The sequence below is a fragment of the Daphnia magna genome, linkage group LG10 (genome assembly GCF_020631705.1).
Source record: "Daphnia magna isolate NIES linkage group LG10, ASM2063170v1.1, whole genome shotgun sequence".
Classification (NCBI taxonomy): domain Eukaryota; kingdom Metazoa; phylum Arthropoda; class Branchiopoda; order Diplostraca; family Daphniidae; genus Daphnia; species Daphnia magna.
In genome coordinates this window covers 2,967,186-2,988,613 of record NC_059191.1, presented here as the reverse complement: position 1 = coordinate 2,988,613, position 21,428 = coordinate 2,967,186, and the positions used below count along the sequence as shown (strand labels likewise).

The window sequence follows — 21,428 nt, the reverse complement described above, 5'->3', positions numbered from 1 at the left end:
AAAAGGGTTTCCTCCCGGGGGTCCATGGTATCCAGGAGCACACACAGCTCTTGCAGACCGTTGTCGAGGAGACAAGGACCAAACGTAGGCATGTGTCTATAGCATGGCTAGACATGTGCAATGCGTTTGGTTCTGTTCCTCACGCCGTTCTTGGAGAGCTGTTTGCTTCTCTTCCGATACCAGACGACCTCCGGCGCATCCTGGCGGACATTTACTCGGGGAATCGGATGGATTTTGCCGTTCAGAAAGAATCTGTTCGTATTTCCCCAACAGCAGGTGTTCGTCAGGGTGACGCTCTTAGCGCCCCTATTTTTAATCTGGCTTCCGAGCCCCTCGTCAGGGCCGGAAAGTCCAATATCAACCCCGGATTTCTATTATTTGGCTCGCTCGTCAAGACCACGGCATATGCTGACGACATTGCCGTGGTTACAAATTCTCCTGACGAGCTCCAAAATATTTTAGACATTTTATCCCTCACCGCTGACACCTTAGGGCTGCAATTCAACGCTGGGAAGTGTGCTTGCTTGGTCATTGACAAAGGCAAGCCGTCTGAGGCTCTGTGCCGAATCGGTACTCAACCCATTCGGTGCTTGGGACCAGACGACCAAGAGACATATCTTGGTACACCGATCGGCGGGAAATTGCGGTTTCGTCCTCCCACTGACCTTATCTCTAACCTTGACAAGATTGCCGCCTCCCACCTCGCACCATGGCAAAAACTTGAGATTTTCCGTAGCCACCTTCTACCTTCCCTTTCCCATCACCTCGCTTCGGGTCGGGTCCTGAAAGACTGCCTCACCCAACTGGACACTGAGTGTAGGAAGTTCTTAGGCCTTATTTGCAACCTTCCCAATCACGCAACGGTCCCGTTTTTCTACGCGGACCGGCGGGTTGGGGGCCTAGGAACATGCCGCCTCACTGATGATGCCGATATCTGGACCATCGCCAGGGCTGCTCAGCTCCTCACTTGTAGAGACCCTACAGTGAGGAACATATGTCGAGAGCAGCTCCATGAAACCATCCGGCGAGGGTTCAGAAACGAGCATCCAGGAGTTTTGCCAGTTGGGGAATATCTTTCGGGATCCGTGGATGGGGGCTCTACAGACTGAGGTACGCGGAGGCAGGGTCCAATCTTTGGACTCTTGCCCGCCAAGCTGCCAAACGACTGGGAGTGCGGATTGATGTATCCGGCGATGAAAATATAAGAATTGTCGCCGATGACGTCTCCGTAAGCCCAGTCAAGGCAGTCCGCGGACTTCGGAAAGTAGCTCGGCAGCGCTATACCAGGGACCTAATTTCCGACAAGAGCCACCAGGGAGTAGTTGCCACTGGCCTCTCCCTGGAAGACAAGTCGAAAGACATGGCTCGCCTGGTATCCTGCCGTACGCCCCTCTCCTTCCGAGACTGGAGATATCTTCACAGGGCCCGGCTCGACATCCTTCCTCTTCGGGGGCACTCGTGGTTTTGCTCACAGGAGCAAGATACGAGTTGCCGCCGATGCGGAAAGGAAAACGAGACCGGGTTTCATGTGCTTAACCACTGTGAAGAAGGTCTCCAGCTCGCCACCAAGAGGCACAACACCATCCAAGATCTCTTGGAATCGCTGCTAGTCAAGCAGGGACACGACGTCACGATCAACAATGCCATCCCCGGGCAAAGGTTAAGACCGGATGTTGAATTTCAACTATCCGGTTCCCGGGTGATGGTTGACGTCGTGGTCTGCTATGACCAACCAGGGAGTATGGAGAATGCCTACCAGCGGAAATATGATAAATATTCTTCGCATGGGAGGATTCTCCCCCTGGTTGTCGGGTCTCTTGGATCATGGTACCCCAGGAACGACGAAATCCGTTCGATTCTCGGAATCAACGGAAGATCCTGGGGTGCCTTCCGATTCAAGGCCCGATTGGCAGCGATCCAGGGGTCAATGGATATGGTGTGTGCCCATTTCCATCATGGTGCACCAAACCCCGAAGCTGAGGATATCCCCCCTTTTCCCGTAGAAACTCCCTACCCAGTAGATTAGTAGATTCTTTCCCTCATATTTTATTTATGTAATTTTTGTAATATTTTAAAATGCACCTACCTCATACATGTTTATTCCCCTTCCGGAAACCCCTCCATAAACTAGCCACTAGACCATATGGGATGTTATCAGCCGTTGGTTGCCGAAACCTGGGATCGAACCAGGGACCTTTAGATCTTCAGTCTAACGCTCTCCCAACTGAGCTATTTCGGCACATTACGTTAACACTCAGGCCGTGTGGAATCCAGCAAAATGATAAAGTTTTTGTCACACCTGATTCCAATAACCATCACTTCGGCTTAGTTTAGAAACTTGCAAACATCAACCAAGTCTTTCCAGGACTGGCGGTTGTCACTCTAGGTTAGTTGATGTTAAATTTTTGTAACCTTATTGGTCTAGTAGTGCGATTCTTGCTGACATGTGTTTTTCCGGAGCTCCCAACCATTTTTGCAAATCACCATGCCTCGGGCTTGTTGTTTTTGTGTCATAACTTTGTTCTTTTCGCTCGTTTACCGCTGTCAAATAATTGTCTTTGTTGTCACACCCCTTTCTTTAATCTATTTCCTCCAGCATGGGTAGGTTTTGTGTACACTCGATGGCAGTGACCGACCCTTCACTTACTACCTCAGCATAGTTTACAAAGTTTGAAACATTCATCAAGCCTCATCAGGACTGGGGGTTTTCTTCTTCCAATTTGTTAAAGTGGTATGTTTGTGTGCGGCTCATTGGTCTAGTAGTATGATTCTCGCTTAGGGTGCGAGGGTTTCCGGGTTCAATTCCCGGATGAGCCCACAGTGAGCGTTGTACTCGGGGATGTAGCTCAGATGGTAGAGCGCTCGCTTAGCATGCGAGAAGTACGGGGATCGATACCCTGCATCTCCAGCTGTTTCACCCACTCAAATTGTTCACCCATTAGTGAACTATTTAAATAGTTATGGCTTCTGGCTGCAACAAAGCCGCAAAAGTGTTCTCAAACTGAAACTCAAACAGTGACGGCAATTTTTCGTCAAATCTCCGTCTAAGACTGTACACCGATGACTGATTATCGATAACTTGCCAAAGCAGAGAATTTTTCTATTTTTGATTCAACCAAGCAACAAAAATATGACATTGTAACAATGAACAATTCTAACTATTCCCATACCGGGAATCGAGCCCGAGCCTCCTGGGTGAAAGCCAGGTATCCTAGCCACTAGACCATATGGGATGTTATCAGCCGTTGGTTGCCGAAACCCGGGATCGAACCAGGGACCTTTAGATCTTCAGTCTAACGCTCTCCCAACTGAGCTATTTCGGCACATTACGTTGACACTCAGGCCGTGTGGAATCCAGCAAAATGATAAAGTTTTTGTCACACCTGATTCCAATAACCATCACTTCGGCTTAGTTTAGAAACTTGTGTCGCCGGATGGCTGGATGAGACAATAAAAATCACGTTTGGTCTCACTTGCACACTTTGTATTTCACGTTTTACGCACGAAAAACCAATTTCACACACGAATTTAGTTTAAACTTTGCCGGACGCTACTTCAACACTACCTTCTTCTCTCTAGGTTTCGCGCCCAACTGCCGGTCTCTTCTTTCCTCTCGATCTTTCTGCGCCAAGACCCCTCGCCATCTAGCGGTCAGAGATACAACCGGCCGTTCCGCCACACTCGGCCTTTCCTGACTTTTCGCTCGTCCTCGAGCGATCCCCAACAAACTCTTAGTATTACAAAAACCCACACAGGACCCACACAGGACAACAAATAAACCCACACAGGACAATTAATAAACCCACACAAAAAACCCACAAAAACCTTAACAGGGCAACACTTAACTATACAAAAACTCACAGTCATCTTACTACAAAACTTATACATTACAATACTCAACTCATAAATGTACGACAACCCACCCGATACAAAGCTTATTCAAGAAGAACCAATTACATACATTATTCTAGATAATAAACAGTCAAACGGTAATATACTCGAGAAATGATACATGGGGTGAACTAGACTCCTGGTCATTCAAGACGACATAATCCTTTTGCCACCTTGGTGGATTTCTACTCCGTTTCGGCCGTCCAGAAGGTGACACGGACCCATCCGGTGCCATCTGATTATCATTGGCCTCCTTCTCGGCAATCACTAGACCTTCTTCGGTCAACTGCCCCTCGGAGTCATCCTCCTCTTCTACCTCCTCAGACACACTCGATCCGCCGTCCGTTGCTTCCTCTGATCCACTGGTTTCACCTTCCGATGAACCATGCCCGATTCTTTCCGACTGCAATATCCTGCAAGGTAGGGCTTCATTTGTGAAACGGTGCGGGAAATACCACTAGTCGTTTCCTGGTACTTTGACCTGGTATATTCGTTACGCGATAAGTAACACTGGTCAGCCGCTTAACTACCTGTAATGGCCCCACATATTTCGCCACGAATTTGCTACATACTCCTTTTCTTCGTATATTGCGCCGTACAAGCACAAGATCGCCTACGGCGTACCACGGTGCCTCCCTCCTTTTTCCGTCATATAACTTCTTCTGCCTTTCTTGTGTCTCCTTAGTTTTGGCTGCAGCATTCATTCGATCTTCCTGTATTCTTCGTAAATATTCTATAAAGGGCTCCTTTACCTCACTATCGTACGGGTATAGTGTTTCCCAAGGCAACACCGCTTGTCTTCCAAAGACCAGCTCGTAGGGCGGTAGACCGGTGGTTTCGTGCTTGGCCGTGTTGTACGAAAAGGCTGCCTGTTGTAGATATTCATCCCAACGCGACTCAGTCTCCGACACCAAACTCTTTAACCCCTCTACGATGGATTGGTTTGTCCGCTCGCACAGCCCATTTGTTTGAGGATGGTAAGCTGCGGTCATCCCATGAACGATCCCCAATAGGTTCAACACTCGCTCTAATTCTTCGGCCGTAAATCCCGTTCCTCGGTCACTTATTATCTTATGGGGTGTCCCATACACCCACAGAATTCTGTTCAACAAGAAATCCTTGACGAGGCCGGCGGACGTATTGGGCACTGGCTGTACCACAACCCAGCGTGTCGCGTAATCTACACAGACCAGGATGTGTCGATTCCCATTCCCCGTGACGGTTAACGGACCGATATGGTCGATACCCCAGCGCTCAAATGGCACACTGCTTGGTTCGATCGGATGAAGGAGTCCGACGGCACGTCCTATTTCTCTTTTGAATAGTTGACAGTGCGGGCACTTTTGTACATATGCTCGCACATGCTTACTCCACTTCGCCCACCAACAGCGACTTCCGATCCGAGCTAATGTCTTCGCTATTCCATGATGTCCTCCAGTAGATTCGGCATGACCATTCTCTAGGAATCGCCGACGACTACACCGAGGGACAACCAAGAGCAACTTCCTTTTCCCCCGAGCTACTCGTCTATACAAAACACCATCCTTTATCACATAGGGCCCAGTAGTTTCCTCGTCTTTATTTGCGTCTTCCGTTGACATCAAACGAGTTAGGATCGGTCGCAACTCTTCGTCCGCCCATTGGCGTATGCGGATGTCTTCTTCTCCGGGAACCTTGTTAGTAACAGCGCACGCGAAGAGTCCTCCATCATCCCCTTGCTCTTCAGGGTCTCCTACGGGGTTCCTTGATAGTGCATCCGCAACCTGGTTGCAAGCTCCACGACGGTGTTTAAAGACCGCCCCGTACTCAGCAATAACTGCTACCCATCGGCTGAACTTATTTCCCACTTGAGTCTTTTTCTGCATCCACGCTACCGCCGAATTGTCTGTTACAACCGTGAGTTCCCCGGGTCTTCCGTGAACGTAGTGGCGAAGCTTTTGTAGCGCCCACACGACCGCCAGACACTCAAGTTCATTGCTATCATAGTTTTGTTCAGCGGGATTGAGTCTTCGACTGATGAATGTCACTGTTTCTTCTTTTCCATCCTTGTTTTGAAGAAGAACGGCGCCTATACCCTCCCTGCTGGCATCGGTACGGAGCTCACACGCCCAATCATCACGAAACGGTACTAGGATAGGAGTCGACGACAACATTTCTTTCAATTGTCGGAACGACGCTTCGGCAACATCCGTCCAACTATCCTGACTCCACACATGAGACTTTTTAAGGAGCGCGTGAAGAGGTTGAGCAATCGAGGCAAAATTCTTAATGAATGACTCGCCAAACCTAAAAAACCGCGCAGTTGGCTGATTTTCAGCGGACGCGGAAACTCCTTTATGGCTCGTTGCTTCTCCGGATCGGGATGGAGCCCTGCCTGATTGACAACATGACCCAAAATTACCATCTCCTCCACTGCAAATCTGCATTTGGTGGTTTTTAAGGATAAATTGGATCCCCGAATTGCCTGCAATACGGAGCGTAAGCGCTCTTGGTGCTCTTGGAAATTACTTCCAAACACCACGACATCATCTAAGTAGACTAGGCACTGATCCCATTTTAATTTTGCGAGGACTCGATCCATTAGCCTCTGAAAAGTTGCCGGCGCGTTGCAAAGTCCGAACGGCATTCGATTAAACTCGTAAAGGCCATCGGCGGTAACGAACGCCGTCTTTTCCTTGTGAGCTGGTTCCATCCTTACTTGCCAATACCCACTGGCCAAGTCGAGTTGTGAGAAGTATTTCGATCCTCCTAGTCTATCCAGAATGTCATCAATGCGTGGAAGCGGATATACATCCTTTTTGGTCACTTCATTTAGCCTACGGTAGTCGACACAAAACCGAACTTCTCCCGTCTTCTTCCGGACTAACACTACTGGAGACGACCACGGAGAAAACGACGGCTCAATAATGCCTTTTTCCAGCATTTCACCGACTAACTCCCGAACGACAACCCGCTCACGGACAGACATGCGATGAGGTGGAAGATGTATGGGAAGGGCTTCACCAACATCGATGGTATGTTGGACTACATTGGTACTCCCGAGTTCGTTTCCCATAGGATGGAAACACTCTCGGAATTCCAGTAGTAAATTTTTCACCTGCTTCTTCTTTTCTTCATCCAGGTCACCATTAATACTCCAGTCGGGTAGAGGCAGTGATTCCTCCATCACCGAACCGACATAAGGAAAGTCGTCGTCTACTTTTGGTCCCAATTCTTTCTCGGTTACGAGAGAATTCCCGCACGCAATCTTGCGGCCTGTTCGCAACTTCAGAGTCCTTTGACCAACGTTTACAATTGGCAATTAAAACGCTCCATTCGTGACTTCGGTTATACACGAAGGTGCGACCCATTCTTGCCCTGGTTCAGCACTGAATGCAGAGTTGGTTGAGATCAAGCCATTTTCTTCTGTTAATGTTACCACACTTACATAGGCCATCGTCCCAGCTGGAATACCCCGGTCATCTGAGACCAACAAAGGTCCGACTTCACGAGAAGATATTGAATCAATCTGTGGCCACGCATTGAACAGCGTAGGCTTGTCGTCTGATTCATCTGGGGTTTCCCCACACTCAGAACTGGCAATGTCGCTTGAACTTAACAATACTCGACTCGGTTTTCTCTTTGTGTTCCTTCGTCTTTTCCGGACAACTGATGTTTTTTCTAGGAACCGCTCTTCTTCCGTTTCAAATTCGGTCCGCTCGGACTCTACCTCTGAGGGCTTCGGAATGTTATCCTTATTAATTTCCTCTCTTAAACGTTTTAGTTCAGTCCTCATTTCACGTCTCAACTCTTCGATTGATCCTTCAAGATCCTGCTGCCCGATTTGGACGGTAGTATTCACTTCTGCTGGTTTGAAATCGTTTCTTGATGGTGGACGCGCTGTCAAATGACCGTTTTCTGCCTGAACAGACACTCCTGACTCGATGAGCCAGTCCGCTCCCAGGATTAACGGACTTACGGAGTCCCGGAGGACATACACGGTTTTCAATTTTACCTCTACTTCATCAAAACGGACATTAAACTCCACGGTTCCATAACACCGCGTTACGCTTTGGTCAGCCATCCTTAGGAATTTATCATCCAGTGGCATTATTTCAAAACCCAAAGTTTCCACATCCTGTAAGCGAATTATGCTAACGCAGGCCCCGCTATCGACTAAAGCTTCTATCTCTCCTCCTCCATTTTCATTAGTTATTTGTACAGTCACGTTCGGTAGCCGCTTCCCATAGTTGATACCTTTTCTTCCGCACGGCCCGACGGATCCTACTGCCGGTCCGACTCCGTCGGACCGGCCGATCCGTTTCCCGACTGAGGCGTTAAATTACACTCGCGAGAAAGGTGACCGGGTTGGCCACACCTGTAACAACTCTGTTTGGTAGGCATCGGACAGTCTCTTGCAATGTGACCCGTTTGGCCACAATTGAAACAACCTCTGGTTGGGCTATACACGCCGTCGCGTACTGTTCGAGCAGGAGTTCGGCCCCCACTATTCCACGGTGTTGGCGGACGACCGATGATTGAAGGAGCTCCCAAAGGGGAAGATGTCATAAATCGAGTAGGGTATCTAGGTCTCCAGCTCGGTGGTGCAGCATAACCATAAGTTCCCTGCAATTGAGACAATACCTTCGCCGTTATTTCCTTTTCCATGGCGCTGGCCGCTGAAGCACCAACAGCAAAGTCCGTCGCCGGTCCCCCGAGTTGTTCCAACCGCTGAACCGTATCAATGAATTCAGCTATGGTATTTGGGGGATTACTCATTAGGGCTGAACGTTGCTCCACCAACTGAATTCCCCGTATTAGGTAAAACACAATTTCGGGTTCTGTTAGAGGGTGAGGGCACAGCCGACAGAGTTTGGCTTTTTCTAACGCATACTGGGCACCAGATTCTCCTGGTAATTGTCGTCTTCCCTCGACTTTAACTCCCCATTCCACTAAAGTTAAGCGTGGGCGGAAGGTTATCCGACATCCATCTAGCCAGTCATCCCAATTTCCCAAACCGTGACCCGTTAAGTCTTGCCAATTCTTTGCAATCCCTCCTAGTTTGGAGATGGCCACTCTTCGCTTCACATCGTCGTTCCATCCTTCGACCAATGCAACCCGGTCGATGTCGGCGACCCAATCATCCAAGTCTTCTGCCGGAGTACCGGAGAACATGGGGATATCGTTCGCTGCTCGCCGATAATCCGGTTGTCCTCGAATAGCTCCATTTTGTGCTGTCATCTGGACTGTAAGAGCCAACAGCGCGTCAATTAGATCCTGTTGATTGGCCATAGTGAATTGATTTTGACAATTATTATTCAGGTTGCACCCACAGTGTAACGAGCACGGGTAATTTCTTTTTGCGCAAACGCAGTTTTTACAATCTCCAATTTTACACCGACAGGGCTTTAGAGACATAGACGAGTGATATTGACTCAATTGTATTTATTTTCTTCACAAGAAGTACAACAACATCCGTCAATACGGCCGAGAACGGTGCGACTTATTAAGTCCGGCAGATTTGCGAGCCACTTCTCTACCTCCACGATCTACGCGTCCTCGAATGAAACGCCCAGCTGAGTCTCGTGGTTGCGGACACACTAAATTCTGACGCTCAGATCTTGCTCCGTTCCTCCGCTCTCTATTTCTTCTCCGTGTCTCGTCGAACCTATTCTCTCGATGGCGTTGCTCTGCCTCGGCGTTCTGGATATACCGCTCGTACAAGAAAGTCGATGGGTCTGGTCGAATAAGTGGTGGTGGTGGTTGAATGTCCAATTCAGTAAATTCCGGACCCCCCAGATCAAGTTCCACCTCTTCTTCTGCTGTTACTTGGGCCGCCTCTGCTGGAGCACCTACGGTAGTAGTCTGAGTGGCTTTCCAGGCCTCAATTTCCTCCGCCGACTTCCATTCTTTAGTTCCCCACGGTTGGATAGTTTGGTGGTAGCGAGTCCGCACGCGTTTGGGATCCAAAGAGACGTTGGCATTCAAATCGGGCGCCGGTATGGAAGGTTTTTCAATAACGCGAACTATGCGGGACTGCCACTCATCCGGATTAGTTACCACTGCCGATGGAAGACTAATATTGGAACTAGTAGATGATACAGATGGCTCTTCCGATATACGCACTACACGAGACTGCCATCCATCCGGAACAGATCCATCCACCTGTTGCTCCTTCGCCTCTCTCGCGATTTTTCTCTTTAACGCTCTCTTCTCCCGGTTGTATTTGTTCTTTCGATCTTTATTTCCCTGGCTCCTCTTCTTCTTTTTCTTTGGTACCGGGGGGTTGCCACATGTGGGGCAGGCAGGCAAGGTTCCTCCGCTTGCTCTGCGGTTAACAACCAAACAATAGCCGCAATTAGTTATAACTAACAGAAATGTCAGCAATAGCGACGCTTTACGTCAGCCACTGCAACATCAGTGCTAATCAACAAATTACCCTCCCGTCAGCCACTACCGCACAACCACCGTTGTCTAACAAATTACCCTTTTACTCAATCAGACGCAATGTCAGCGGTAGTGACGCGTAACGTCAACCACTGCAACATCGGCCACCGTTCCCTAACGAAAATACCTTTTCACGCAGTCAGCGGGAATGTCAGCGGTAGCGACGCGTAACGTCAGCTACTACAACATCAACCGCTGTTACCTAACAACAACAAAAAAATATCCTAACACGCAATCAGTAGGGATGTCAGCGGTAGCGACGCGTAACGTCAGCTACTACAACACCAGCCACTGTTCCCTAACAAAAATACTCGTCCAATCAATCAGCAGGGATGTCAGTGGTAGCGACGCGGAACGTCAGCCACTACAACATCAACCGCTGTTACCTAACAAAAAAAATATCCTAACACGCAATCAGTAGGGATGTCAGCGGTAGCGACGCGTAACGTCAGCTACTACAACACCAGCCACTGTTCCCTAACAAAAATACTCGTCCAATCAATCAGCAGGGATGTCAGTGGTAGCGACGCGGAACGTCAGCCACTACAACACCAGCCGCCGTTGTACAACACACACGACAAAAGAAAAATGAATAAATAAAACACAAAATACGCACACACACGCAAAAAAAATAAGGAAAGAAACACGCCAAGACAACACACACATACACACAAGGGCTTCGACAATATATTTGGAATGGCAAAATAAAAATAATAATAATAAAATTAATTAATGAGAAAGAACTAATCACCGATCCGCCATATTGGATGGGCGCAAAGTCGTCGAACCTCTCCGCGCGTCTCAGAGGGTGGGGGAATCAGCCACAAACACCAGCAAATCGGGATGAAATTCTCTCTTGAAGACGCCGTAAACACTTTCAGCAACAAGTTTCGTTCACGTAAAATGTTGATGAATACTGAAAAGGTGCACGGTAAGTCAGATGTTTGTAATAATGCCGGATAAAAACTCTCAGCAACGCGACCACCACGTCGTCACAGCCCGGGAAGTGAGCACTCGAATCCCACTTCTGACACCAAATGTCGCCGGATGGCTGGATGAGACAATAAAAATCACGTTTGGTCTCACTTGCACACTTTGTATTTCACGTTTTACGCACGAAAAACCAATTTCACACACGAATTTAGTTTAAACTTTGCCGGACGCTACTTCAACACTACCTTCTTCTCTCTAGGTTTCGCGCCCAACTGCCGGTCTCTTCTTTCCTCTCGATCTTTCTGCGCCAAGACCCCTCGCCATCTAGCGGTCAGAGATACAACCGGCCGTTCCGCCACACTTGCAAACATCAACCAAGTCTTTCCAGGACTGGCGGTTGTCACTCTAGGTTAGTTGATGTTAAATTTTTGTAACCTTATTGGTCTAGTAGTGCGATTCTTGCTGACATGTGTTTTTCCGGAGCTCCCAACCATTTTTGCAAATCACCATGCCTCGGGCTTGTTGTTTTTGTGTCATAACTTTGTTCTTTTCGCTCGTTTACCGCTGTCAAATAATTGTCTTTGTTGTCACACCCCTTTCTTTAATCTATTTCCTCCAGCATGGATAGGTTTTGTGTACACTCGATGGCAGTGACCGACCCTTCACTTACTACCTCAGCATAGTTTACAAAATTTGAAACATTAATCAAGCCTCATCAGGACTGGGGGTTTTCTTCTTCCAATTTGTTAAAGGGGTATGTTTGTGTGCGGCTCATTGGTCTAGTAGTATGATTCTCGCTTAGGGTGCGAGAGGTCCCGGGTTCAATTCCCGGATGAGCCCACAGTGAGCGTTGTTCTCGGTGATGTAGCTCAGATGGTAGAGCGCTCGCTTAGCATGCGAGAAGTACGGGGATCGATACCCTGCATCTCCAGCCGTTTCACCCACTCAAGTTGTTCACCCATTAGTGAACTATTTAAATAGTTATGGCTTCTGGCTGCAACAAAGCCGCAAAAGTGTTCTCAAACTGAAACTCAAACAGTGACGGCAATTTTTCGTCAAATCTCCGTCTAAGACTGTACACCGATGACTGATTATCGATAACTTGCCAAAGCAGAGAATTTTTCTATTTTTGATTCAACCAAGCAACAAAAATATGACATTGTAACAATGAACAATTTTAACTGTTCCCATACCGGGAATCGAACCCGAGCCTCCTGGGTGAAAGCCAGGTATCCTAGCCACTAGACCATATGGGATGTTATCAGCCGTTGGTTGCCGAAACCCGGGATCGAACCAGGGACCTTTAGATCTTCAGTCTAACGCTCTCCCAACTGAGCTATTTCGGCACATTACGTTAACACTCAGGCCGTGTGGAATCCAGCAAAATGATAAAGTTTTTGTCACACCTGATTCCAATAACCATCACTTCGGCTTAGTTTAGAAACTTGCAAACATCAACCAAGTCTTTCCAGGACTGGCGGTTGTCACTCTAGGTTAGTTGATGTTAAATTTTTGTAACCTTATTGGTCTAGTAGTGCGATTCTTGCTGACATGTGTTTTTCCGGAGCTCCCAACCATTTTTGCAAATCACCATGCCTCGGGCTTGTTGTTTTTGTGTCATAACTTTGTTCTTTTCGCTCGTTTACCGCTGTCAAATAATTGTCTTTGTTGTCACACCCCTTTCTTTAATCTATTTCGTCCAGCATGGGTAGGTTTTGTGTACACTCGATGGCAGTGACCGACCCTTCACTTACTACCTCAGCATAGTTTACAAAGTTTGAAACATTCATCAAGCCTCATCAGGACTGGGGGTTTTCTTCTTCCAATTTGTTAAAGTGGTATGTTTGTGTGCGGCTCATTGGTCTAGTAGTATGATTCTCGCTTAGGGTGCGAGAGGTCCCGGGTTCAATTCCCGGATGAGCCCACAGTGAGCGTTGTACTCGGGGATGTAGCTCAGATGGTAGAGCGCTCGCTTAGCATGCGAGAAGTACGGGGATCGATACCCTGCATCTCCAGCCGTTTCACCCACTCAAGTTGTTCACCCATTAGTGAACTATTTAAATAGTTATGGCTTCTGGCTGCAACAAAGCCGCAAAAGTGTTCTCAAACTGAAACTCAAACAGTGACGGCAATTTTTCGTCAAATCTCCGTCTAAGACTGTACACCGATGACTGATTATCGATAACTTGCCAAAGCAGAGAATTTTTCTATTTTTGATTCAACCAAGCAACAAAAATATGACATTGTAACAATGAACAATTCTAACTGTTCCCATACCGGGAATCGAACCCGAGCCTCCTGGGTGAAAGCCAGGTATCCTAGCCACTAGACAATATGGGTACGTGATAATTCTTGAGCATTCGTCGTGAGCAGACGTGTTTTTATAGAGCTCTTTGTTTTATGGATTTTATGTTTTAGATCTTCAATTCATTCTCCTTTTTTTTTATTCTCCTTTTTTATCTAACTTCATCTGGGAATTCCTGCTGCCTTTAAGCCAAAAAATATATTTTTCAAAAACTACTTAATTAATTTTCTTATATTTCATATCCATTATATCACATTTTAATGCTTCTTTTTTCGTTTTATATACGTAAATTTTTTATTCTTCTTCTTTGGCTTGTTTTTTTTTAAATTATTCTTCAATTTGAAATACCTTTTTTTTACAATTTTAATGTAATATTTTTCAATTTCTTCTTCAATTTCAATCTTCAAATTTTTAATTCCAGAAAAAAAAATTATTCTCTATTTTTAAATACCATTTTATACCCGAATTCCCAGAAGAGTTTAAAATAACATTATTGTTTTCTTTTAAATACCTTTTATTTTTTTTTTCATTTTATTTATTTTTTATCAAAATTTTATTCTTTAATCTCTCTCTTACATTTTTTAAATATTTTTTTTCCCCAACATCCCTTTATTTTTTTTAAATATATTTTTAATTGTTTTTTGAATTTTTCTTATTATTTTTTTCCAATTAATTTTATTTTAATTTTTAGTCTTATTTCTGAAAAAAAAAATTCTTTTTTAGACTTTTACATGTAAGTGGGCCCAGGTTAGCAATGGCAGAGGAAGGAGCATCTAGTAGAAATGCTACTAGAGTAAGACTCCATGGGACAATCATTAAAATCCCAGTTCCTCTGCCAAACATTTTAAAATGTGGGGAGAAATCCTGTCAAGCAGGTGGTCAACGGGGGGACCGAAAGAGACAATTGGCGGAGACGCACATTAAAGAAAGGCACTGTTGGGTACACAGTACCATATGTCTGCATTGGCTGTAAAAAGGAATTTAGTTCATTTATTTCAGCCGGCAGATACTGACATGTTTTTTCCAGTATTCTCCGTCAATCCCTCGAACTAACCATTGCATCAGCAATGGATGGTTCGCAGGGGCCCCCCCCCCCCCCACCCCCCCCCCCCCCCCCCCCCCCCCCAAAAAAAAAAAGAAAAAAAAATTATTTTAAAATACCCTGGGAAGCCCACGAAATTGATAATCAATTGATTCGGTGCTTGGGTCCAGACGACCAAGAAACATATCTTGGTACACCGATAGGCGGAAAATTGCGGTTCCGACCACCAACTGACCTTATCCCTAACCTTGACAAGATTGCCGCCTCCAACCTTGCACCATGGCAAAAACTTGAAATTTTCCGTAGTCACCTTCTTCCCTCCCTTTCCCATCACCTCGCTTCGGGTCGGGTCCTGAAAGATTCCCTTACCCAACTGGACACTGAGTGCAGGAAGTTCCTAGGCCTTATTTGCAACTTACCCAACCACGCAACTGTCCCCTTTTTCTATGCAGATCGGCGGGTTGGGGGCCTAGGAACATGCCGCCTCACTGATGATGCTGATATCTGGACCATCGCCAGAGCTGCTCAGCTCCTCACTTGTAGAGATCCTACAGTGAGGAATGTTTGCCGAGAGCAGCTCCACGACACCATTCGGCGAGGGTTCAGAACTGAGCATCCAGGAGTGTTACCAGTTGGGGAATATCTTTCAGGATCCATGGATGGGGGGCTCTACAGACTGAGGTACGCGGAGGCAGGGTCTAACCTTTGGACTCTTGCCCGCCAAGCTGCCAAACGACTGGGAGTGCGGATTGATGTATCCGGCGACAAAAATTTAAGAATTGTCGCCGATGACGTCTCCGTAAGCCCAGTTAAGGCAGTCCGCGGACTTCGGAAAGTAGCACGGCAGCGCTATACCAGGAACCTGCTCACCGACAAGAGCCACCAGGGAGTTGTAGCCCATTGCCTCTCCCTGGAAGGAACATCGAAAGACATGGCTCGCCTGGTATCCTGCCGTACGCCCCTCTCCTTTCGCGACTGGAGATACCTTCACAGAGCCCGGCTCGACATCCTTCCTCTTCGGGGGCACTCGTGGTTTTGCTCTCAGGAGCAGGATACGAGTTGTCGACGATGTGGGAAGGAAAACGAGACTGGGTATCACGTTCTTAATCACTGTGAAGAAGGTCTCCAGTTAGCCAACAAGAGGCACAACACCGTCCAAGATCTCCTGGAAACGCTGCTTGTCAAGCAAGGCCACGATGTCACTGTCAACAAAGCCATCCCCGGGCAACGCCTAAGACCAGATGTTGAATTAACATTATCTGGTTCCCGGGTGATGGTTGACGTCGTGGTCTGCTATGACCAACCAGGGAGCATGGAGAATGCCTACCAGCGAAAGATTGCTAAATATTCTTCCCTTGGTAGGATTCTCCCCCTGGTTATCGGGTCCCTTGGATCATGGAACCCCAGGAATGAAGAAATTCGCTCGATACTTGGTATCGATGGACGGTCCTGGGGTGCATTTCGATTCAAGGCCCGATTAGCAGCAATCCAGGGATCAATGGAAATGGTGTGTGCCCACTTCCACTACGGTGCAACAAACCCCGAAGACGAGGAAAACCCCCAAGTCCCGTAGATTCCCCACTCCCAGTAGAATAGTTTTTTTTTAGTCAATTTTATTTAATTTTATTTTGTTTTAAATATATTTTTGTACTTTTCCCTTATTTTAATACATTTTAAAATGAACCCTTTTAATACAAGTTTCTTCCCTTTTGGAAAATACCCTTAAAGCCTAGCCACTAGACCATATGGGATGTTATCAGCCGTTGGTTGCCGAAACCCGGGATCGAACCAGGGACCTTTAGATCTTCAGTCTAACGCTCTCCCAACTGAGCTATTTCGGCACATTACGTTAACACTCAGGCCGTGTGGAATCCAGCAAAATGATAAAGTTTTTGTCACACCTGATTCCAATAACCATCACTTCGGCTTAGTTTAGAAACTTGCAAACATCAACCAAGTCTTTCCAGGACTGGCGGTTGTCACTCTAGGTTAGTTGATGTTAAATTTTTGTAACCTTATTGGTCTAGTAGTGCGATTCTTGCTGACATGTGTTTTTCCGGAGCTCCCAACCATTTTTGCAAATCACCATGCCTCGGGCTTGTTGTTTTTGTGTCATAACTTTGTTCTTTTCGCTCGTTTACCGCTGTCAAATAATTGTCTTTGTTGTCACACCCCTTTCTTTAATCTATTTCCTCCAGCATGGGTAGGTTTTGTGTACACTCGATGGCAGTGACCGACCCTTCACTTACTACCTCAGCATAGTTTACAAAGTTTGAAACATTCATCAAGCCTCATCAGGACTGGGGGTTTTCTTCTTCCAATTTGTTAAAGTGGTATGTTTGTGTGCGGCTCATTGGTCTAGTAGTATGATTCTCGCTTAGGGTGCGAGAGGTCCCGGGTTCAATTCCCGGATGAGCCCACAGTGAGCGTTGTACTCGGGGATGTAGCTCAGATGGTAGAGCGCTCGCTTAGCATGCGAGAAGTACGGGGATCGATACCTTGCATCTCCAGCCGTTTCACCCACTCAAGTTGTTAGTGAACTATTTAAATAGTTATGGCTTCTGGCTGCAACAAAGCCGCAAAAGTGTTCTCAAACTGAAACTCAAACAGTGACGGCAATTTTTCGTCAAATCTCCGTCTAAGACTGTACACCGATGACTGATTATCGATAACTTGGCAAAGCAGAGAATTTTTCTATTTTTGATTCAACCAAGCAACAAAAATATGACATTGTAACAATGAACAATTCTAACTGTTCCCATACCGGGAATCGAACCCGAGCCTCCTGGGTGAAAGCCAGGTATCCACTAGAGCGGTCTTCTTTAGACTTTGTCAGAGCAGTTTTTGTTAGAGACTTGCTGTTTTCAAAGGGCTTTGGGTTCTAGTTAGTTGATGTTATTTTGTTTATTGCTCGATATATTCTACTTCTGTTTTTCGAGCTTTCAATCACCAGTATAACTCTTCTTTTTTTTACCGTCAAATAATTGTCTTTTTTCACCCTTTCTTTAATACTATTTTCCCTCTACTGCTATTTACAAAGTTTAAATTCTTATACTTTTTCTTCTAATTTTTAAATTATTTTTTCTCATTTCTACTAGTTATTTTATTATGTTTCATCTCATTTGCCGTTTTACTTAAGTTTTTTACCCATTTACTATTTAAATATTTATTTTTCTTAATCTTCTCAAATCTAAATAAAATATTTTTCGTCATATTTTTAATTGGTCTTTAACATATATTTCTAACTTCCGAATTTTTTTATTTTTATTCAACCAAGCAATAAAAATACATTTACATAATTTTAATTGTTAACCTATTTTTTTCCTAATCCTATATTTTTTTTTTTTTTACTTCCTAAGAATTTCTGTTTTACACTCTTATATGTAAGTGGGTCCAGGGTAGCAATGGCAGAGGAAGGAGCATCTAGTAGAAATTCTACTAGAGTAAGACTCCATGGGACAATCATTAAAATCCCAGTTCCTCTGCCAAACATTTTAAAATGTGGGGAGAAATCCTGGCAAGGGACCAGATGGTCTTTCCTGCCCTAAATGCCAAAAAGAGCTTGAGGCTAAACTTCGCCGGGCTACAAATACATCACCAGGGGTTGATGGCCTAGAATATCGACATCTAAGAGCCCTCGATCCCGACTGCATCTTGCTGGAAACAGTTTGTAGAATAGTTTGGAAGATAGAATTCCAAACTGTTGGAAAACGAAAATATATCGCAGAGATCCCCATCCCATCTTTAAGAAAGGGGACACTAGCTTATTATTTCAACTTTCCATACTCTCCTACAAATTTTCCGAATGTCAAACTTCTCGAGAGATGCTCTCAGAGTCAGACTTACATTGAGGTTTCCCTCAGGTCTTGGTGGTTATCTCCTAGTATACGGGTTATTCCCCCATCCCGCTGAAGGGGCCTCGGGTTATCAGCGAGCAAGACAGTCTTGCAGACGTTGTCGAGGAGACAAGGCAAAGCATGTGTCTATAGCATGGCTAGACATGTGCAATGCGTTTGGTTCTGTTCCTCACGCCGTTCTTGGAGAGCTGTTTGCTTCTCTTCCGATACCAGACGACCTCCGGCGCATCCTGGCGGACATTTACTCGGGGAATCGGATGGATTTTGCCGTTCAGAAAGAATCTGTCCGTATTTCCCACAACAGCAGGTGTTCGTCAGGGTGACGCTCTTAGCGCCCCTATTTTTAATCTGGCTTCTGAGCCCCTCGTCAGGGCCGGAAAGTCCAATACCAACCCCGGATTTTTATTATTTGGCTCGCTCGTCAAGACCACGGCATATGCTGACGACATTGCCGTGGTTACAAATTCTCCTGACGAGCTCCAAAATATTTTAGACATTTTATCCCTCACCGCTGACACCTTAGGGCTGCAATTCAACGCCGGGAAGTGTGCTTGCTTGGTCATTGACAAAGGCAAGCCGTCTGAGGCTCTGTGCCGAATCGGTAATCAACCCATTCGGTGCTTGGGACCAGACGACCAAGAGACATATCTTGGTACACCGATCGGCGGGAAATTGCGGTTTCGTCCTCTTACTGACCTTATCCCTAACCTTGACAAGATTGCCGCCTCCCACCTCGCACCATGGCAAAAACTTGAGATTTTCCGTAGCCACCTTCTACCTTCCCTTTCCCATCACCTCGCTTCGGGTCGGGTCCTGAAAGACTGCCTCACCCAACTGGACGCTGAGTGTAGGAAGTTCTTAGGCCTTATTTGCAACCTTCCCAATCACGCAACGGTCCCGTTTTTCTACGCGGACCGGCGGGTTGGGGGCCTAGGAACATGCCGCCTCACTGATGATGCCGATATCTGGACCATCGCCAGGGCTGCTCAGCTCCTCACTTGTAGAGACCCTACAGTGAGGAACATATGCCGAGAGCAGCTCCATGACACCATCCGGCGAGGGTTCAGAAACGAGCATCCAGGAGTGTTGCCAGTTGGGGAATATCTTTCGGGATCCGTGGATGGGGGGCTCTACAGACTGAGGTACGCGGAGGCAGGGTCCAATCTTTGGACTCTTGCCCGCCAAGCTGCCAAACGACTGGGAGTGCGGATTGATGTATCCGGCGACGAAAATCTAAGAATTGTCGCCGATGACGTCTCCGTAAGCCCAGTCAAGGCAGTCCGCGGACTTCGGAAAGTAGCTCGGCAGCGCTATACCAGGGACCTAATTTCCGACAAGAGCCACCAGGGAGTAGTTGCCACTGGCCTCTCCCTGGAAGACAAGTCGAAAGACATGGCTCGCCTGGTATCCTGCCGTACGCCCCTCTCCTTCCGAGACTGGAGATATCTTCACAGGGCCCGGCTCGACATCCTTCCTCTTCGGGGGCACTCGTGGTTTTGCTCACAGGAGCAAGATACGAGTTGCCGCCGATGCGGAAAGGAAAACGAGACCGGGTTTCATGTGCTTAACCACTGTGAAGAAGGTCTCCAGCTCGCCACCAAGAGGCACAACACCATCCAAGATCTCTTGGAATCGCTGCTAGTCAAGCAGGGACACGACGTCACGATCAACAATGCCATCCCCGGGCAAAGGTTAAGACCGGATGTTGAATTTCAACTATCCGGTTCCCGGGTGATGGTCGACGTCGTGGTCTGCTATGACCAACCAGGGAGTATGGAGAATGCCTACCAGCGGAAATATGATAAATATTCTTCGCATGGGAGGATTCTCCCCCTGGTTGTCGGGTCTCTTGGATCATGGTACCCCAGGAACGACGAAATCCGTTCGATTCTCGGAATCAACGGAAGATCCTGGGGTGCCTTCCGATTCAAGGCCCGATTGGCAGCGATCCAGGGATCAATGGAAATGGTGTGTGCCCATTTCCATCATGGTGCACCAAACCCCGAAGCTGAGGATATCCCCCCTTTTCCCGTAGAAACTCCCTACCCAGTAGATTAGAAGATTCTTTCCCACATATTTTATTTATGTAATTTTAGTAATATTTTAAAATGCACCCACCTCATACATGTTTATTCCCCTTCCGGAAAACCCTCCATAAACTAGCCACTAGACCATATGGGCTGTTATCAGCCGTTGGTTGCCGACACCCGGGATCGAACCAGGGACCTTTAGATCTTCAGTCTAACGCTCTCCCAACTGAGCTATTTCGGCACATTACGTTAACACTCAGGCCGTGAGGAAAAAAAAAAAAAAAAAAAATTTTTTACACCTGATTCCAATAACCATCACTTCGGCTTAGTTTAGAAACTTGCAAACATCAACCAAGTCTTTCCAGGACTGGCGGTTGTCACCTTAGGTTATTTAAGTTTAAATTTTTTAAACCCTTTTTGTTTTATTATTAAAATTTTTTTTTAATTTTTTTTTTTCCGACCCCAAAAAATTTTAAAAAAAAACCTTCCCCTTGTTTTTTTTTTTTTTTTAAAAATTTTTTTTTTTTTTTTTTTTCTGTCAAATAATTGGTCTTTGTTGTCACACTCTATCTTTCTTCGCATCGTTAAAGGTTTTGTAACATTGATGCAGTGACGATTCTGTCATTTTGTATTTACATGGTTTAAAAGTTTTGGAGCTCTCAAGTTTTCAAGGATGTAGGCCTCGGTTTTTTTTTTTTTTTTTTCTTTTCTCAGATGGTAGAGCGCTCGCTTAGCATGCGAGAAGTACGGGGATCGATACCCTGCATCTCCAGCCGTTTCACCCACTCAAGTTGTTCACCCATTAGTGAACTATTTAAATAGTTATGGCTTCTGGCTGCAAAAAAGCCGAAAAATTTTTTAAAAAAAAAAAAAAAAAAAAAAAGGCAATTTTTCGTCAAATCTCCATTAGACTGTACACCGATGACTGATTATCGATAAATTGC

The 21,428-nt window shown here is 46.2% G+C and overlaps 1 protein-coding gene and 12 non-coding genes across 13 annotated transcripts; 4 read left to right on the top strand and 9 right to left on the bottom strand.

The window, feature by feature from the left end:
• Nucleotides 1-2,166: 2,166 nt before the first annotated feature.
• On the bottom strand, nucleotides 2,167-2,239 carry Trnaf-gaa. The gene has a single exon. It is a non-coding gene; the product is annotated as a tRNA-Phe (tRNA).
• A 506-nt stretch (nucleotides 2,240-2,745) lies between these two features.
• Trnap-agg lies at nucleotides 2,746-2,817 on the top strand. The gene has a single exon. It is a non-coding gene; the product is annotated as a tRNA-Pro (tRNA).
• Nucleotides 2,818-3,161: 344 nt separating this feature from the next.
• On the bottom strand, nucleotides 3,162-3,233 carry Trnae-uuc. The gene has a single exon. It is a non-coding gene; the product is annotated as a tRNA-Glu (tRNA).
• A 17-nt stretch (nucleotides 3,234-3,250) lies between these two features.
• On the bottom strand, nucleotides 3,251-3,323 carry Trnaf-gaa. The gene has a single exon. It is a non-coding gene; the product is annotated as a tRNA-Phe (tRNA).
• A 5,808-nt stretch (nucleotides 3,324-9,131) lies between these two features.
• Nucleotides 9,132-11,573, bottom strand: LOC123476851. The gene is made up of 2 exons (XM_045179746.1): nucleotides 11,069-11,573; nucleotides 9,132-10,198 (listed from the first exon to the last, which is right to left on the bottom strand). Exons 1-2 carry the CDS (start codon nucleotides 11,077-11,079, stop codon nucleotides 9,349-9,351), a joined length of 861 nt encoding a protein of 286 aa, XP_045035681.1. The 5' UTR covers nucleotides 11,080-11,573; the 3' UTR covers nucleotides 9,132-9,348.
• Nucleotides 11,574-12,018: 445 nt separating this feature from the next.
• Trnap-agg lies at nucleotides 12,019-12,090 on the top strand. The gene has a single exon. It is a non-coding gene; the product is annotated as a tRNA-Pro (tRNA).
• A 344-nt stretch (nucleotides 12,091-12,434) lies between these two features.
• Nucleotides 12,435-12,506, bottom strand: Trnae-uuc. The gene has a single exon. It is a non-coding gene; the product is annotated as a tRNA-Glu (tRNA).
• Nucleotides 12,507-12,523: 17 nt separating this feature from the next.
• Nucleotides 12,524-12,596, bottom strand: Trnaf-gaa. The gene has a single exon. It is a non-coding gene; the product is annotated as a tRNA-Phe (tRNA).
• Nucleotides 12,597-13,102: 506 nt separating this feature from the next.
• Nucleotides 13,103-13,174, top strand: Trnap-agg. Its single transcript has one exon. It is a non-coding gene; the product is annotated as a tRNA-Pro (tRNA).
• A 344-nt stretch (nucleotides 13,175-13,518) lies between these two features.
• Trnae-uuc lies at nucleotides 13,519-13,590 on the bottom strand. The gene has a single exon. It is a non-coding gene; the product is annotated as a tRNA-Glu (tRNA).
• Nucleotides 13,591-16,365: 2,775 nt separating this feature from the next.
• On the bottom strand, nucleotides 16,366-16,438 carry Trnaf-gaa. Its single transcript has one exon. It is a non-coding gene; the product is annotated as a tRNA-Phe (tRNA).
• Nucleotides 16,439-16,944: 506 nt separating this feature from the next.
• Trnap-agg lies at nucleotides 16,945-17,016 on the top strand. Its single transcript has one exon. It is a non-coding gene; the product is annotated as a tRNA-Pro (tRNA).
• Nucleotides 17,017-20,652: 3,636 nt separating this feature from the next.
• Nucleotides 20,653-20,725, bottom strand: Trnaf-gaa. Its single transcript has one exon. It is a non-coding gene; the product is annotated as a tRNA-Phe (tRNA).
• Between the last annotated feature and the right edge of the window lie 703 nt (nucleotides 20,726-21,428).